This window comes from Schistocerca serialis, chromosome 5, assembly GCF_023864345.2.
Source record: "Schistocerca serialis cubense isolate TAMUIC-IGC-003099 chromosome 5, iqSchSeri2.2, whole genome shotgun sequence".
NCBI lineage: Eukaryota > Metazoa > Arthropoda > Insecta > Orthoptera > Acrididae > Schistocerca > Schistocerca serialis.
In genome coordinates, this window is record NC_064642.1 from 314,562,104 (window position 1) to 314,580,294 (window position 18,191).

The window sequence follows — 18,191 nt, forward strand, 5'->3', positions numbered from 1 at the left end:
GGTGGAGCACATTACAGTTACTATGACATTAAACTATCTCTTCCAAATTTGCCTAGCAAGTTTAGAAGAGCCTATCCAACTGTGACATGAGGAAAGTAGCTCTGCATTCAGGACCAAACAGCAGCTGTGTGAAGGTCCAGATGTAGACAGTCAGCAGAGAACCCTGCAGCTTTCGATGTAGCAAGAGTAAAAGTGCATTGAGTAATTCAAGAAAGCAGAGTAGAAGTTCGTGATTAAATCAATGATTTCATTTTAGTAACCAAAATATAGGAGTGAGTTGGAAGAATATCTTCCAAAAGCGAATAAATGCAGGTTAATACAACACTGAAAACATTTTTAATCTTTCCTAGCAAACTTTTCCCAAAAACAGTAGATTATTTTTCCCAAATAAAATGTAATAATGTACAAGACACCACTTTGTAGCATCGTAAAGAGAACCAGAAGAATTAGCTGTTGGAATTGATTTTCACCAGCAGGGAATGATAAAAATGCCCTTTTCCCCTGAGGGGATTAGATTTTACTGTGCCACTAGTTAATATACAACAAAAAGGCTGAACACTTTTCACTAGTGTGTGTGTGTGTGTGTGTGTGAGAGTGTGTGTGTGTGAGAGAGAGAGAGAGAGAGAGAGAGAGAGAGAGAGAGAGAGGGGTGGGGGGGGGGGGAAGGGCGTGAGGTAGGTGGCTCACCTAAAGTGTCTTGATCTCTTCAACAAAAAATTATCTTTTGGCAGTGAAATTTTATCACACATCTGAGTGAGGACAGGTAGACTACTTGGAGGAATCAAATAAAGGGGCAAGGAAAAGAATGAGCTAAGTCCAATTTTATAAATGTTATGCACTGAAACGCCAAAGAAACTGGTATAGGCATGTGTAATTCAAATACAGAGATATGTGAACAGGCAGAATATGGCACTGCGGTCGGTAACATCTGTATAAGACAAGTGTCTGATGCAGTTGTTAGATAGGTTGCTGGTGCTACAATGACAGGTTATCAGGATTTAAGTGAGTTTGAACATGGTGTTATAATCGGCACACGAGTGATGGGACGCAGCATCTCCAAGATAGCAATGAAGTGGGGACTTTCCTGTACGACCATTTCACGAGTGTACTGGGAATATCAGGAACCCAGTAAAACATCAAATCTCCAACTTTTCCGGGGGCTGGAAAAAGATCCTGCGTGAATGGAACCAACAACGACTGAAGGGAATCGTTCCACGTGGCAGAAGTGCAACCCTTCTGCAAATTGCTGCAGGTTTCAATGTTGGGCCATCAACAAATGTCAGTGTGCGAACCATTCAATGAAAAATAATCGATACGGTCATTTCGGAGCCGAAGGCCCTCTCGTGTGCCCTTGATGACTGCACGACACAAAGCTTTATGCCTCTCATGGGCCCTTCAACACCGACATTGGACTGTTGATGACTGGAAACGTGTTGCTTAGTCAGACAAGTCTCGTTTCAAATTGTATTTAGCGGATGGACGTGTACGGGTATGGGGACAACCTCTTGAGTCGGTGGACCCTGCATGTCAGCAGGAGACTGTTCAAGCTGGTGGAGGCTCTGTAATGGTGTGGGTCGTATGCAGTTGGAATGATATGGGATCCCTGATACATCTAGATATGACTCTGACAGGTGATATGTATGTAAGCATCCTGTCTGATCACCTGCATCCATCCACGTCCATTGTGCATTCCGACGGACTTGGGCAGTTCTGGCAGGATAATGCGACACACCACATGTCCAGAATTGCTACGGAGTGGCTCCAGGAATGCTCTTCTGAGTTTAAACACTTCTGCTGGTCCCCAGACTCCCCAGACATGAACATTATGGAGCATATCTCTGATGCCTTGCAACATGCTGTTCAGATATGATCTCCACCCCTTCGTACTCTCACGAATTTATGGATAGCCCTGTAGGATTCGTGGTGTCAGTTCCCTCCAGCACTACTTCAGACATTAGTCGAGTCCATACCCCCCCCCCCCCCCCTGCGGGTCCGGGGGTAAGAATAGGCCCGCGGTATTCCTACCTGTCATAAGAGGCGACTAAAAGGAGTCTCAAACGTTTCGGCCTTATGTGATGGTCCCCTGTCGGGTTTGACCTCCATCTATCAAAATTTTTCTGAAGAGCGAGCCGATTGGGGAAGGGCGCCTTACGTGGTGCATTGTGTCCATCTTGCGTTGAGATCTTTCGCCAGCTTATTCGTCGTTGCGTTGAAGTCCTGCCCGCTCTACATCTCTTGGGCATGGATACGCTCCTGCGTTCACTTTCTGCCAAGCAATGTGCAGGGCCACTTTCTGCACTGACAGTGACCATGGACCACATGTCACCTAACATCCAGTACGATAGCCAGTCCGTTGTGGTGGGGCCGCCATGTACCCTGTTGGTTGTAGCCCCCTGACAACACAGGGATCGCTCTACTGATGCCTGCGCCGTTAACTCCCCGCGTATGCCAAGGAGTAGATGCCCATCTCCCTGGGGCATCGGGACTCCCGGCAATGGCCATCCTGCCAGGTGGCCTTTGCTGTGGCTGGGTGGTGCCCATGGGGAGGGCCCTTGGTCGGAGTGGGTGGCATCAGGGTGGATGACACGCAATTAAGCGTGGCACATCTTCTCTTGCTGGTGGCCAGCCACCTGCAGTCTCTAAGCGTTCGAGGGCTCATTTTAAAGGTAACGTTTATGACCCCAAATCGTTCCCCTCCCTTGCCACACCATGGGAGGAACGAAAGGCTATGAATGAGAGCGACAGGTATTTGCCTCGGTATCTCGTCTGTACCAGAGCTGACGGGGAATCGTTTGTGTCTGTGAAGCCTCAGTTCTTTGTCGAACATTTAGAGGACAAGTTCGGGGAGGTGGAGGGCTTGTCCAAGATGCGGTCAGGGTCAGTCTTAATAAAAACAGCATCCTCTGCCCAGTCACGAGCCTTGCTCGCTTGTACGAAGCTGGGGAATGTTTCTGTTACTATCACCCCACATAAAAGCTTAAATATGGTCCAGGGAATTATTTTTCACAGGGATCTCCTTTTACAGTCCGATGACGAGCTGCACGCCAACTTAGAGCGACGAGGGGTCCATTTCGTCCGCCGCGTCCACCGGGGTCCGAGGGATCACCAAGTTGCAACCGGTGCCTTCATCTTGGCCTTCGAGGGTGACACGTTACCTGAGAAGGTCAAGGTGATGGTATACCGTTGTGATGTCAAGCCCTATATCCCTCCCCCGATGCGGTGCTTCAAGTGTTGGAAGTTCGGCCATATGTCTTCTCGCTGTGCTTCCAGCCTCATTTGTTGCGATTGTGGTCGACCGTCCCATCCTGATACTCCATGTGCCCCACCTCCCATCTGTGTCAACTGCGGGGAGCACCACCCCCCTTGCTCACCGGACTGTAAGATTCTCCAGAAGGAGTGGAAAATAATGGAATACAAGACCCTGGATAGGCTGACCTACACTGAGGCTAAGCGTAAGTTTGAACGACTGCATCCAGTACGAATGACGTCCACTTATGCCGCCACTGTCGCTCCTGTTACAGTTCCTATAGCTGCTCCACACACCGTTAGCTCTCAGAGCCAGAGGACCACACCTGCCCCCTTGGTGGTGGGGGGCACTAAACTCCCTGTTGCTCCTGCTCCATCTACTTCAGGAGCAACACCCCCCCAACCATCGGGGATGTCAGTTCCCCCTTCCCAGCCGGAGAAGCGTAAGACTTCTTCGGCTCCTCTCGCCAGGAAGGGGTCCCTTGGGGACCTCCCTTCGCAAGTTCCGACCGGTACCAAAGCCGACAGCCGCAAGTGGCTCAAACAACCGCCAGTCCCTGGTCGTAGGGACACACGGTTGTCGTCTGTCCCTGAGACTGACCCAGTGACACCCTCCCAGCCTGAACCACCGAAGGCACAGCGAGAGAACAGAAGAAGAAGAAAGTCCCCAAGGCTAACGACATTGCGGTGGCACCCATCCCACCACTTCCTACAAGCTCTGCGTCTGAGGATGAGGTGGAGATTCTGGCGTCCGCTGAGGACCTCGATCTTGCCGGTCCCTCCAATGCCACGGAAAGCACTAGCACAGGTGCTCAATCGGAGGCAGCAGGTGACCCAGCGGCGTAATCTGCCTTCCCAGTCCTGTCACGCCTTTCTCAGCCATGGCCAATACCATCCTCCAGTGGAACTGCAGCGGTTTCTTCCATCATCTAGCTGAGCTCCGACAACTTATCAGCCTTCACCCTTTCTTCTGCATTGCTCTTCAGGAAACTTGGTTTCCAGCAATGTGGACCCCTGCCCTCCGTGGCCATCGGGGTTATTATAAGAACCGAGCAGCTTATGAAAGGGTGTCTGGTGGCGTCTGCATCTATGTCCTTAACTCTCTTCACAGCGAGTCTGTCCCTCTACAAACAGCTTTAGAGGCTGTCGCTGTTAGGGTGTGGACGCCACAGGCTATTACCGTCTGCAGTCTTTACCTTCCACCGGATGGTGATGTTGCACTGCATGTCCTGGCTGCACTGATAGCCCAATTCCCGCCACCTTTCTTGTTACTAGGCGATTTCAATGCCCACAACCCTCTATGGGGTGGGACTGTCTCCGATGACCACGGTCGTGCCATGGAGCATGTGTTGGCTCAGCTTGACCTTAGCCTCTTGAACACCGGTGCTCCCACCCATTTCAGTGTGGCCCATGGGTCTTTCTCGGCCATCGATCTCTCTCTTTGCAGCCCCGGACTTGTCCCATCCCTCCACTGGAGAGTGCATCCTGACCTGTGTGGTAGTGACCATTTTCCCATCTATTTGTCACTGCCCCAGTGTCATTCTTCTGGGCACCTGCCCCACTGGGCTCTCAACAGGGCTGACTGGCCGGCTTTTACTTCCGCTGCAACCATTGAGTCTCCCCCACAGGGTGACATTGACGAGGTGGTCCGTGTCTTAACCACGTCAATCATTTCGGCGGCCGAGGCTGCCATCCCCCGCTCTTCTGGACTCCCTCAGAGGAAGGCTGTACCCTGGTGGTCGCCGGAGATTGCTGAGGCTATTCGCGACCGTAGGCGGGCTCTCCAGTGTCATAGGTGGCACCCGTCTCTAGAGACCCTCATCGCCTTAAAGAGGCTCCGTGCCTTGGCCCGTCGTCTTATTGCACGGCGTAAGCAGGAGTGCTGGGAGAGGTATGTCTCATCCTTGGGCTCCCGTGTCTCCCCCTCGCTCGTGTGGTCCCGGATCCGGCGGATTTATGGATACCAGACCCCTATGGGTGTCCCTGGGATCTCCTTGGACGGTGCTGTCTGCACGGACTCTGCTGCCATTGCTGAACACCTTGCCGCGCACTTTGCTAAGAGCTCTGCGACTGCAACTCACCCCCCCCCCCCCCCCCCCCCCCCCGCCTTTCGCTCTCTAAAGGAGCGAGCCGAGCAGACGCCGTTATCATTCCACACACGTCGTTCTGAAAAATACAATGCTCCTTTCAGCGAGAGGGAATTCCTCGCTGCCCTCTCCGATTGCCCTGATACAGCACCAGGACCAGACTGCATCCACGCGCAGATGCTGAAGCATCTCTCCAGGGACTGCCAGAGACACATCTTCACCATCTTTAACCGCATTTGGAGCGAGGGCATGTTCCCGTCGCAATGGCGAGAGGTTGTTATTGTCACCATCTTGAAGCCCGGTGCGGACCCACTGGCGGTGGACAGCTATTGTCCCATTACCCTCACCATCATTTTGTGCAAATTGCTCAAACGTATGGTGGGGCGGCGTTTGTGTTGAGTCCTTGAGTTGCGCGGTCTCCTCGCTCCATCCCAGGGTGGCTTCCGTCAGGGCCGGTCTGCTGCGGACAATTTGGTGCGGCTGGCATCTGCTATCCGTACGGCCTTTGCCCAACGTCAGCATCTCGTTGCTGATTTTTTGATCTGCGGAAGGCGTATGACACCACATGTAGGCATCACATCCTTGCTACGTTGCATGAGTGGGGTCTTCGTGGTTGGCTCCCAGCTTTTCTTCAAGCCTTTTTATTGCGCTGCTCTTTCCGGGTGCAAGTCGGTGCCACCTCTAGTTCATCTTATACACAGGAAAATGGGATCCCGCAGGGCTCGGTGTTGAGCGTCACCTTATTTCTAGTGGCCATTAATGGTCTGGCTGCAGCCGTGGGGTCGTCGGTGTCTCCTTCTTTGTATGCCGACGACTTCTGCATCTCCTTTAGCTCCACGACTACGTGTGTCGCCGAACGCAGGCTGCAAGTAGCCGTTCGCAAGGCAGCATCATGGGCTCTGACTCATGATTTTCAGTTCTCTGCAGCCAAGACTCGAGTTATGCACTTCTGCAGGCGTCGGACGGTCCACCCTCATCCTGAATTTTACCTCGACGGCCACCTGCTTGAAGTGGTGGACACTTGCCGCTTCTTAGGACTCATCTTTGATGCCCCGCTCACATGGGTTCCTCATATTACTCCGCTGAAGCAAATGTGCTGGCGGCATCTCAACGCCCTCCGCTGCCTGAGCCACACATCTTGGGGTGCAGATCGCTGCACGCTGTTGCGATTGTACAGAGCCCTTGTGCAGTCCAGGCTTGATTATGGGAGCCTGGACTATGGGTCTGCATCACCCTCAGTGTTGACGTTGTTAGACCCCATACACCACTGTGGGGTTCGGCTTGCAACTGGTGCTTTCCGTACGAGCCCCGTGGATAGTCTACTGGTGCAGGCCGGGGTTCCCCCACTGCAGATTCGCCACCATCGACTGCTCGCCGACTATGCTGTCCACGTGCATTACTCACCGGGCCATCCCAATCATCACCTGCTTTTCCCTGCCATGGTCCTCCATCTGCCCGAACGGCGACCTCGGTCTGGGCTTTCCATAGCTGTCCGTGTCCAGTCCCTGCTGTCCGAGCTGGGGTCATTCCCTCTTCTGCCTCCCTCCCGGGTCCGTGCACCTACGCCTCCCTGGTGTTTGCCCCGGCTGTCCATCCGTCTGGACTTGGCACAGGGACCCAAGGACTCGGTTCTGCCTGTGGCCCTCCGTCGCCGTTTTCTTGCGCTCCTCGCCTCATTTTCGGGCTGTGAGACTGTCTACACTGATGGTTCCCTGGTTGATGGTCGCACTGCCTACGCTTTTGCTCACGCTGCCCATGTTGAACAGCACTCCTTGCCAGCTGGCTGCAGTATTTTTACTGCAGAGCTGGTGGCCATATTGCGCGCTCTTGAGCATATGCGTTCCTGCTCAGGTACGTCCATCGTCATTTGCAGTGACTCCCTGAGCAGCCTCCAGGCCATCGACCGCTGCTATCCCTCTTCTCCTCTGGTATCCTCTATTCAGGAGTCTGTTTTCGCCATTACCCGCTCTGGTCGTTCGGTGGTCTTTGTTTGGATGCCAGGTCACATTGGCATCCCGGGGAATGAACGTGTCGACAGGCTGGCCAAAGGGGCGATCGACACCCCAGCTTTGGAGATCGGCCTCCCGGCTCGTGATCAGCAGTTGGTGTTGCGCCGTAAGGTGCTTGGGATGTGGACTGATGAGTGGTGTGGCCTGACATCCCCGAATAAACTGCGGGCTGTCAAGGAGACGACCGATGTGTGGCAGTCCTCCCTGCGGGCTTCTCGCAGGGACTCTGTCGTCCTGTGTTGGCTCCGCATCAGCCATACCTACCTGATGCACGGCCATCTTTTGCGTCAGGAGGATCCCCCCTTGTGTCGGTGTGGGTCCCGGCTGACGGTCATCCACATTTTGTTGGCAGTCTTTTAATCTCCCGGGCACTTTTCCTTTGGTTTTATGCGACGATGCCTCCATGGCTGACAACGTTTTAAATTTTATCCGTGGTAGTCCTCTTTATGGTTCCATTTAGGGAGGTCCTGCACCTTTCCCTTTCTGTGTCTCTTGTCCTCGAGTGTCTCATATTTGGTTGCAGATTTTAGTGCGTAGTCGGATGGTTGACTCTTTCCCTTGTTTTTGTTCTCGTGGTCAGTCAACCAGTCTCCGGCCATCTTCTTTTCTTCTGTTTCTTTCTGTCTGGTGTTCATCTGTACTCTTCTTGTCTGTAGTGTTCGTTGCCGCATTTGTGTTCTTTCAGTGCCTGGGAGGGAGTCTCCTTCCCCTTGGGGTTTTACCTGCTCCGCAAATTTAAGTCTCGCCTGTTTTTGGAATGGGGGACTGATGACCTTAGCTGTTTAGTCCCCCTTAAACATCCCAACAACCACCACCACCACGAGTCTGTACCACATCTTGTTGCGGCACTTCTGCGTGCTCACGGGGGCCCTACACGTTATTAAGTAGGTGTATCAGTTTCTTTGGCTCTTCAGTGTAGAACATTAATATTTCTAGTTAAATCTTTTCTTGATCTTACAGTTCTGTAACATTTACAGTTATTTTGCAAACTTACAAACCTTAACTAACATCCTGTAAATATGTAACAATGTTATTGCAAATTTGTTTGAAGTTTTGATGATGTATGTTAAAAAGTTGAGTAAGAGTTGTTTATCAAATTAAAGAAGGGGATCCGTCCATGACTTCAAAGTAGCATAAACACTGTATTTTCCTTTATTACTTGATACAGAATTGAAATATAATTTAAAAGCAGTACAAGACTGTCTAGTCTGAGAACTTCAAGCAAAAAGGAGGCAACTCTCATAATGTTCTTTTGCTAATGACAAACAAAAAATTTTCAAAATATATAGCTCCTGGTATTTCTCATGATAGATGGGTAATCTGAATCTATATCATAGTAAAAAACATATATGGTTGGGAGAAAACTCAGGAAAACCCAAACTCTAGTCCTTTGGATTCTTCAACCGGATGTGCTGATTTCAAACAGCAATCTTCTATGCTCCATTATGTCATCCTGAATTTGATAAGCCTTGGGTGAGTTCCATCTACGACATGCTCTCTAAATGGGTTTGTAGGAAAGGGACACTTCTGCACATAGAAGTGCCTCAGGAATCCTGTCCATTGGTGAAAAGTTTCAGCTTTAGCTTCCTAACAAAATGTGCGAATCGTGGAACAGACAACATCACTACCTTTTTTGGCAACACATTCAGGATAAAGGAAAAACGTAATCTATGCATTTGACAAACAGTGGATGTTTAAAGTTTACATATATAATTGGCATTTATAACATAAAGCTTTAGTTGTAATGTTGGGCAGAGGCAGATCCTTGCCAAAATCCATATATATGGCTTCCTTTTCCAGCTCTTTCTGCTTTCCTTCTTAGCTTTTCTCCTCCTCTCATAAAACATGTTTGCTTTCAATTTGTGAAAATAGTTTTATTATTATTATTATTTTGAGCTTTTCCTCATTACAGAGGCTTATCTCCAACATAATAATTTACTTGGAAATTACAACACAAACAATAAACGTTCTTAAACTATACTCTCAAAATATTTCTCCAGGTGTTTCGATCCTGCGTGTCCTCTTCCTCTGCGCCCATTCTCCTCATTGTGTGCTGTACATTTTGGAACCAGGTAGTCACAGGTCATCCTCTTCTTCTTCTCCCCTCCGGTTCCCACTCCAGTATCAATTTTGGTATTCTGGCTTCCTCCATTCGTCGTACATGCCCGTACCACTGTAATTTCTTCCTATCCATTACGTCATATATTCTTTCTTTTATTTCCATTCTCCTTATTACTTCGGTGTTCCTTATCTTTTATTTCCTGGAGATTCTTGCCGATCTTCTCCAAAAGTCCATCTCTAGAGCTTGTAATTTTTTAATGTGCTTCATGTTAATTGTCCAGGTCTCCGTTCCATACAGAACCACACTCTCTAATATGGATTTGTATATTAATTTTTTAGTTCTGCTCATTACATTCCTGCTCCATAAGACTGAGTTAAGCATCCCAATGACCCTCCGTCCGCTACTAATTCTTTTATTGATTTCTGACTCTGATTTTCCCTCGATTTCTAAAATGGATCCCAAATAACAGAAAGTGTTTATCTTTTTGATTTTCTTTCCTTCAATGTATAGCTCATCTGAATCATTAGTCAAGTATTCTGTTTTTTCGTAATTAATCTTCAAACCCCAAGTTTTGTATGCTACTGCTAGTTGATTGCACATATAGTTAGCATCCTCCCCATCTTGTGCTACGACTACTTGATCATCAGCGAATAATAAATGATGTAGGTAAACTCCATCTCTTATTTCTAATCCCATACTATTACATTTACGAGACCATGTTCTAAGGCTAATATCTATATAGATTTTAAATAATGATGGTGACATGGGACAGCCCTGTAAAAGGCCTTTGCTTGTTCTAAATTTCTGTGAAAGTTTATTACCAACTTTCACTTGGCAAATGTTATCTTTATACATCTGTTGTATTATTTTAATCAAGGAAGGGTTTATGTTTGCCATATGTAGTGCTCTCCAAAGTAATTTTCTTGGAACAGTATCATACGCTTTTTCTAGATCTATGAAAATTAATCCTATACTTTTTGATTTTTCCCTATGTTTCTCCAAAATCTGTCGTAATGTGAAAATATGGTCTACACATGATCTCCCAGCCGTGAATCCACATTGTTCTTCTTGGGTTCTAAAATTGTTTTTAATTACTTTCGCAAAAATTCTCATTAATGTGTTTGTAACACAAATTCCTCGATAGTTTGAACAAATTTTGCGATCCCCTTTCTAAAATATTGTATTAATGTAACCTAGCTTCATTTCGTTGGGTATTGAATCTCCATGTATCATTTTGTTGAAGAGCTGTGTTATCAGTTTCACAATTTTGTCACCACCATATTTCAGACACTCCAGATTGATATTGCCTGGTCCCGGTGATTTACCATTCTTTCCTGTTCTCAACGCCTGAAGTACTTCACTTTCTAAAATATGGATCTCATCATCTTCATGTCCTTTATCTTCCCCTGTTCCTTCTTCTATATATTTTTCTCTGTCCTCATTTAATAATTTTTGGAAATACTCTTCCCATTCCTTTTGTGTTATCAGTTGGAGATTAGTTTTGCTTTTTGTATCCTGTCGATGCCCTTTCAATACTGACCATGCTTCTTTTGCTCTCCCAAATCCTAATTAGCTATTCACCTTGGCACATGTTCTTTCCCATGCTTCATTTTTTGCCATCCTTATTTTTTTCATCACTTCATTCTTCTTTTCCTTGTATATTGACCTTGTTTCTTCTGATTTATCATTCAACCACTGAAGGAACGCATTTTGTTTTTCTCTAATGAGGACCTCTACTTCCTCTGACCACCACTCTGCTGCACGGTAGTGGTTGCTATCTTTTTTACCCAACACCTCTGTTGCTATGATTTTCACATTAGCTCTTATATAGTCATATATTTTCTCTGTACTTCCTTCAAATGATTCAACCAGTTTCCTTTCCATCCTGACTGCAAAGAGTGTTCTGATACTTTCATCTTGTAGGCTGTCAATATTAAAAGGTAAATTTTCATCTTTCTCAGTCTGGTTCGTTTTATTTATGTTACTTGTATCACTCCTTGCATTCTTTCATGGCCAGAAAGACTTCGTTTTAACTAGATAGTGATCTGATCCACACTGGGCTCCTCTATAAGATCTGACTTCTACTGCCTTGAAAATACTTGTTTGCCTAATGATAATATAATCTATTATAGAACGAAGTTCTTTGGTGTTCTGTTGCCAAGTATATTTATGAATGTCCTTATGTTTGAAAAATGTGTTGGTAATTTTTAGATCAAATTGTTCACAAATTGCAATCAATCGTTCTCCATTGTCATTATATTCATCCTCTCCATGTTTTCCTACTATTCTACAAGATTCTCTAATTCCTACTCTTCCATTCAGATCTCCCATGATAATCAGTTCCTTTCGTCTTGGGATTTTTTCAATAGTCTCCCTGAGGGTGTCCCAAAATGTATCTTTCTCCTTATCTTTTGTGTCGTTCGTGGGTGCATATACGCCAATAATCACAACTTCCCTAGCAAATAATGTCATTTCAACAGTTATTATACGTTGATTGATGAATGTCCAATTTGTGATTCTTTCTTTCCATGATTTTTTTATCATAATGGAGACTCCTGCTTTGGCTCTTACTGCTTTTGATACCCCACTCCAGATATGTACATAATTATCCAGTTCTTCTTCTCCTTGGCCTTTCTTCTTTGTTTCAGAGAGTACGACAACATCCATGTTGAACATGTCAAGTTCTGCGGGGAGTAAATTTATTTTAGTGGAAATACCTTGCACATTCCAGCATCCAAACATAATTTTCCGTTTCTCATTGCCAGTTCGTCGTCCAAAGTTCCAATTTTTCCGAGGCATATTATTAGGTTTTTTAGCATTTTTATGTTTTTATGTGAGTGAGGAGGTGGCCCACTGCACAACCCCCAACCTGGAGGACCAGGTAATTTTTACTCAAGGTTTTCTTCCTTTAGCCTTTGATAAGCCAATATCATACTACAAGGCAGCAGTTGCTAGTTTTGGTCCACCCCGGGTATTTTATTTCCCCGGTACCCACCATATCTGGTGAGCATTCCCCTATCCGCCACCTGGGGAGGCGCCTGATGGGAGACCAGCAAACTCCACACGGGAAAATAGTTTTAAGTTTTCTAATTCTTCAGTTGAGACTCATTGTCTCTGATTTTCGCCACTTCTGTGCACTTTTGTTTTTCCATTTGTAGGCATTTCACTTTGCCTCTGTATTTGTCACAGGTACTACATGTATCTGTGTGAGTATACTCATAGGAAATACACTATGTATGTGTTTTGTAATATGCCTTACGTGTTCGGTAATTCTCTTTGAATAAATTGAACATTGTATTTATGTCCAGTTCATCAGAGAGTATACTTTAGTTGTATCTTCTAACCCATAATAACAATGTCTGTCTGGAAAGGGGGCAATATGCTGCTTAATTTCCAGGGGCTGTTCCCGTGTTTCTCTCTCTTATCAAGAAGGGCATTCCTGGTAGTTCGATGACTAGACACTACATATTGTGTCTTACTTTTTGATATGTCATGTGCCATGCATTGCCATCAATGCCATAAGAAAAACAAAAACTTCTTTCACTGCATCCCATATTTGTACTCAAACTGTGTACTCATAGGTTGCATTGTTAAATCTTGCTTCACGTTCATTTTTCCTAGGCCTTTTTCAGTACATTGGAAGTACAGAAAGGAGACCATATAAATAAGCATCCTGCAAAACTACGCAGTCCAGTAAGTTCAGCACTTAATGGACTAAGCCTTTTTGTTGTGTTTCACATGGGCTGAGCTCTTTCTTTCCCTGTACAACTTCTTTTCAAAGCTCATTTACATTATGACTGAGTTAGTTTTCCTGTTCTGTACTTCCATATACTGGTGAAAAAAGAAAAAAAATGGACTTAACTTTTTTCCTGGACCCTTCAAGTATCTTAGCAGTTATTATTGTCATTGTGTTCTGTTCCTTCCTGAAATCTAATAGACCTCATTTTACTCTGCATATGAATTTTTTGTTTGCCCTATATGTATCAGTCCACTTTCTTCTCTTCTCTCTTTAAATCCTGAAACAAACAGTATAACATTTAGCACTTGTGTTCCAGTCAGTACTGCAGCAAGACACATTTGGTACTTGTATCTTATATTCTCATACAATATTTAATTTTTTTTACCTTCAAATACATATATTTTAAATTGCAGAAACTTATAAAAGAAAAACTTTAAGTTTAAGCAGTAGTTTAAATAAAATTGCCTTTTGCATGCTGCACATTAGTTTTTCACATTTTACATATTTTGCCTTATTTACAATGCATCTTCAGTGGGTGTCAGATCAGCATCTAATTCATTATCAGTAAGCCAAACAGCTTTCTCCCATACAGAAAACTGGTTGAAAGGCTGCAGTGACCACAACAGAAACTGCAAACTGTCAACCAATTGTCTATATGAGAGAAAGCTGTTTGGATTACAAATAATGAATTAGATGCTGATCTGAAACCCACTGAAGATGCTTTGCAAATAAAGTGAAACACATCTGGGTGTGCAAGCAAAATTTTAAAAAAAATTAATGTGCAGCATGCAAAAGGTGTTTTTCTTTAAAATTACTTCAATTTATACACTACTGCTGCAAAAATGTCCACCACAAGAAATTTGTAACTTATATTTTAAGTTATGTAAACTATGTTCATCAAGTTTAAGAACAGATAAGCTGGGTGACAGACCCAATAACTTGTGATGTATACATTTAAGGATATCAGTGACAATGTATTACTGAAGCAGCTTTTAATTTTCTAATTAATGTTCATACAGTATAATTTTAGGCGCAATTTTTTGTTGCCGTTTGATTTATTTGTAATGTTTCTGCAGGTTCGAATAGTATGTATGAGTGATACACACTCATTGACTCCACATATCAGATTTGACATTCCAGATGGAGATATTTTCATACATGCAGGTGATTTTACAAAATGTGGCAGAGAGGAAGAGGTTATTGATTTCAATAATTGGATAGGTAAGCTTAGTTGTTTCCTAATATTACATCCATGATAGTCAATACTAATATGAAAACTGAATTTACTTGTAATATGTAATTTTAGGTCAGCTGCCTCACAAATATAAAATTGTTATTGCGGGAAATCATGAGCTGAGTTTTGATGAAACATTTACACAGTCTTTGAACAGCAGTCCAGGCGACAGAACTTCTCATACAGGTTACAGTGTTGTTGATAAAATTCCAACATTGGGTGTTCCAAAAGAAAACATAACAGAAGCAATAACAACTCCAAATGTGAAAAAATGTTTGACGAACTGCATATATTTACAAGATGAAGAACTTGTAGTTTACGGATTGAAAATATATGGCACACCATGGTAAGATATTGTTTGTAGTGTTTGCACTTCATTTCCACTGTGCATCCTTTAGTAGTGAACTTACTATCCGTGAATTTACTGTTTATGGGGAAATTTACTTGTATAATTGTCGTCATAACAAACAATGTATGAAAAATATCAGAAGTGTCATATCTCAATGAGGAAATTAAAACTTTCAGCACAGGGCAGGAGCATGGAGAGGAACTCTGGCTCATGTTTAAAAGAATAACTGATCATACATTGGACAGATATGTACCCAGTAGAACAGTTCTTGGTGGGAGCAAACCTCCATGGTATACAGTTACTGTAAAGAAACTTCTAAAGAAACAGAGATTACTGCGTAATATGTGTAAAATAAAGCATAGGACTATAGATAGAGAGATGATGAATGAAACACATTTGGCTGTCAACAGAGCAATACGTGATGCCTTCTATGACTACTGTAGCAGAATATTGTCAAGTGACCTTTCACAGAACCCAAATAAGTTCTTGTCATATGTAAAGGCTGTAGTGTCCAGCCCCTAGTGAATGATACATGAACTGAAATTGATGGTAGCAAAACAAAAGCTGAAATGCTTAACACTGTTTCCAAATATTCCTTTACAAAGGAAAACCCAAGAGAATTGCCCCAATTTAATCCTTGTAACACTGACAAAATGAATGGAATAAGTATTAATGCCAATGGTGTTGAGAAACAGCTGAAATCATTAAAATTGGACAAAGCTCCAGGGTCAGGTTCTACACTGTATTTGTGGCTGAGTTAGCCCTTCTTCTAAGTATAAACTATTGTATATCCCTTGAATAAAAAACCATGCCCAGTAAAAAAGCACAGGTCACACCCTTCTACAAGAAGGGTAATAAAAGTGCTCCACAAAATTAACATCCAATATCCTTGACATCAATTTATTGTCGAATCTTAAAGCATATTTTGAGCTCAAAGACAATGAGGTATCTTGATCAGAATGACCTGCAAACTGCCAACCAGCATGAATTCTGACAACATCGATTGCACTTTTCTCACATGACATATTGAAAGCTTTGGATCAAGGTAGTTAGGTGGATGCAGTATTTCTCGATTTCCGAAAAGCATTTATCTCATTACCACATTTATGCTTATTGTCAATAAATTTGATCATATTGGATATTAAGTGAAATTTGTGTCTGGATTGAGGACTTTGTGGTAGGGAAGACACAGCATGTTATCTTGGATGGATAGTCATCATCAAAGGTAGAAGTAACTTCAGGTATACCCCAGGGAAAGGTGTTGGGAACCTTGCTGTTCATGTGGCATATTAATTTATGTTCTGCTATCAATTTGTTCCTCCACAAAAGTTACTGATTCACAAACACGATACTATTTCAACGACAAATCTCAAAACTAATCTTGCATCCTTTCGGCGAAATAACCGAATTACTGAAACATTTTCCCTCCTACGAACCAATGGAACTTTCAGCTCTTAATTATATTTTACAGCAAATTTTTGTATTACTTATCCATGGTACGGCTGCATGTGACTGCTCCACACTGGAGCCCATCACTTACTCTCCGCATATAACTTGGTGTTTGACCAATACCACCACTGGGACGCTGTTTAATGTTATACAGCATGACAATGCTCCCTATAGAGAAAAGACACTTTCAGCTTCAAAAATTCAACGCCAGTGATTAATAGAGAGTATCATTTAGCTGCATCATAACATGAAAGATAGCAGTGCTCCATGCACCCCTCCAATAGAATCTTTTCAGCAAATGCAAGAAAAAACTTTCTTGAAAAATCAAAAGAGAAAATAGGAACCCCGCATAAATTACGATCTAGAAGCAAGAACCCTGCATAAACAAATAATTGGATACCAACTAACAACCCAGCAATGGTTCTGTCTTGAGTTGTTATACTCCAATAGACTAAAAATGTTGTTGTTGTGGTCTTCAGTCTCGAGACTGGGTTGATGCAGCTCTCCATGCTACTATATCCTGTGCAAGCTTCTTCATCTCCCAGTACTTACCGGAACCTACAACCTTCTGAATCTGCTTAGTGTATTCATCTCTTGATCTGCCTCTATGATTTTTACCCTCCACGCTGCCCTCCAATGCTAAATTTGTGATCCCTTGATGCCTCAGAATGTGTCCTACCAACCGATCCCTTCTTCTAGTCAAGTTGTGCCACAAACTCGTCTACTCCCCAATTCTATTCAATACATCCTCGTTAGTTACGTGATCTACCCATATAATCTTCAGCATTCTTCTGTAGCACCACATTTTGAAGGCTTCTATTCTCTTCTGGTCCAAACTATTTATCGTTCATGTTTCACTTCCATACATGGCTACACTTCATACAAATACTTTCAGAAACGACTTCCTGACATTTAAATCTATACTCGATGTTAACAAATTTTTCTTCTTCAGAAACATTTTCCTTGCCATTGCCAGTCTACATTTTATATCCTCTCTACTTCGACCATCATCAGTTATTTTGCTCCCCAAATAGCAAAACTCCTTTACTACTTTAAGTGTCTCATTTCCTAATCTAATTCCCTCAGCATCACCCAACTTAATTTGACTACATTGCATTATCCTCGTTTCGCTTTTGTTGATGTTCATCTTATATCCTCCTTTCAAGACACTGTCCATTCCGTTCAACTGCTGTTCCAAGTCCTTTGCTGTCTCTGACAGAATTACAATGCCATTGGTGAACCAAAAAGTTTTTATTTCTTCTCCATGGATTTTAATACCTACTCCGAATTTTTCTTTTGTTTCCTTTACTGCTTGCTCAATATACAGGCTGAATAACATTGGGGAGAGGTTACAACCCTGTCTCACTCCCTTCCCAACCACTGCTTCCCCTTTCATGTCCCTCGACTCTTATAACTGCCATCTGGTTTCTGTACAAATTGTAAATAGCCTTTCGCTCCCTGTATTTTACCCCTGCCACCTTCAGAATTTGAAAGAGAGTATTCCAGTTAACGTTGTCAAAAGCTTTCTCTAAGTCTACAAATGCTAGAAACATAGGTTTGCCTTTCCTTAATCTATTTTCTTAGATGAGTCGCAGGGTCAGTATTGCCTCACGTGTTCCAACATTTCTACGGAATCCAAACTCATATTCCCCGAGGTCGGCTTCTACCAGTTTTTCCATTTGTCTGTAAAGAATTCGCATTAGTATTTTGCAGCTGTGACTTATTAAACTGATAGTTCAGTAATTTTCACATCTGTCAACAACTGCTTTCTTTGGGATTGGAATTATTATATTCTTCTTGAAGTCTGAGGGTATTTCGCCTGTCCCATACATTTTGCTCACCAGATGGTAGAGTTTTGTCAGGACTGGCTCTCCCAAGGCCATCAGTAGTTCCAATGGAATGTTGTCTACTCCCAGGGCCTTGTTTCGACTCAGGTATTTCAGTGCTCTGTCAAACTCTTCACGCAGTATCATATCTCCCATTTCATCTTCATCTACATCCTCTTCAATTTCCATA

General features: G+C 43.9%; 1 protein-coding gene across 1 annotated transcript in view; it reads left to right on the forward strand.

The window, feature by feature from the left end:
- Positions 1–18,191, forward strand: part of LOC126481443 (metallophosphoesterase domain-containing protein 1) — an 83,031-nt gene that overhangs the window by 17,997 nt on the left and 46,843 nt on the right. Inside the window, exons 2-3 of the mRNA XM_050105207.1 lie at positions 14,220–14,364; positions 14,450–14,723. Of these exons, the coding sequence (XP_049961164.1) occupies positions 14,220–14,364; positions 14,450–14,723 (419 nt within the window). The remainder of the gene's footprint in view (positions 1–14,219; positions 14,365–14,449; positions 14,724–18,191) is intronic.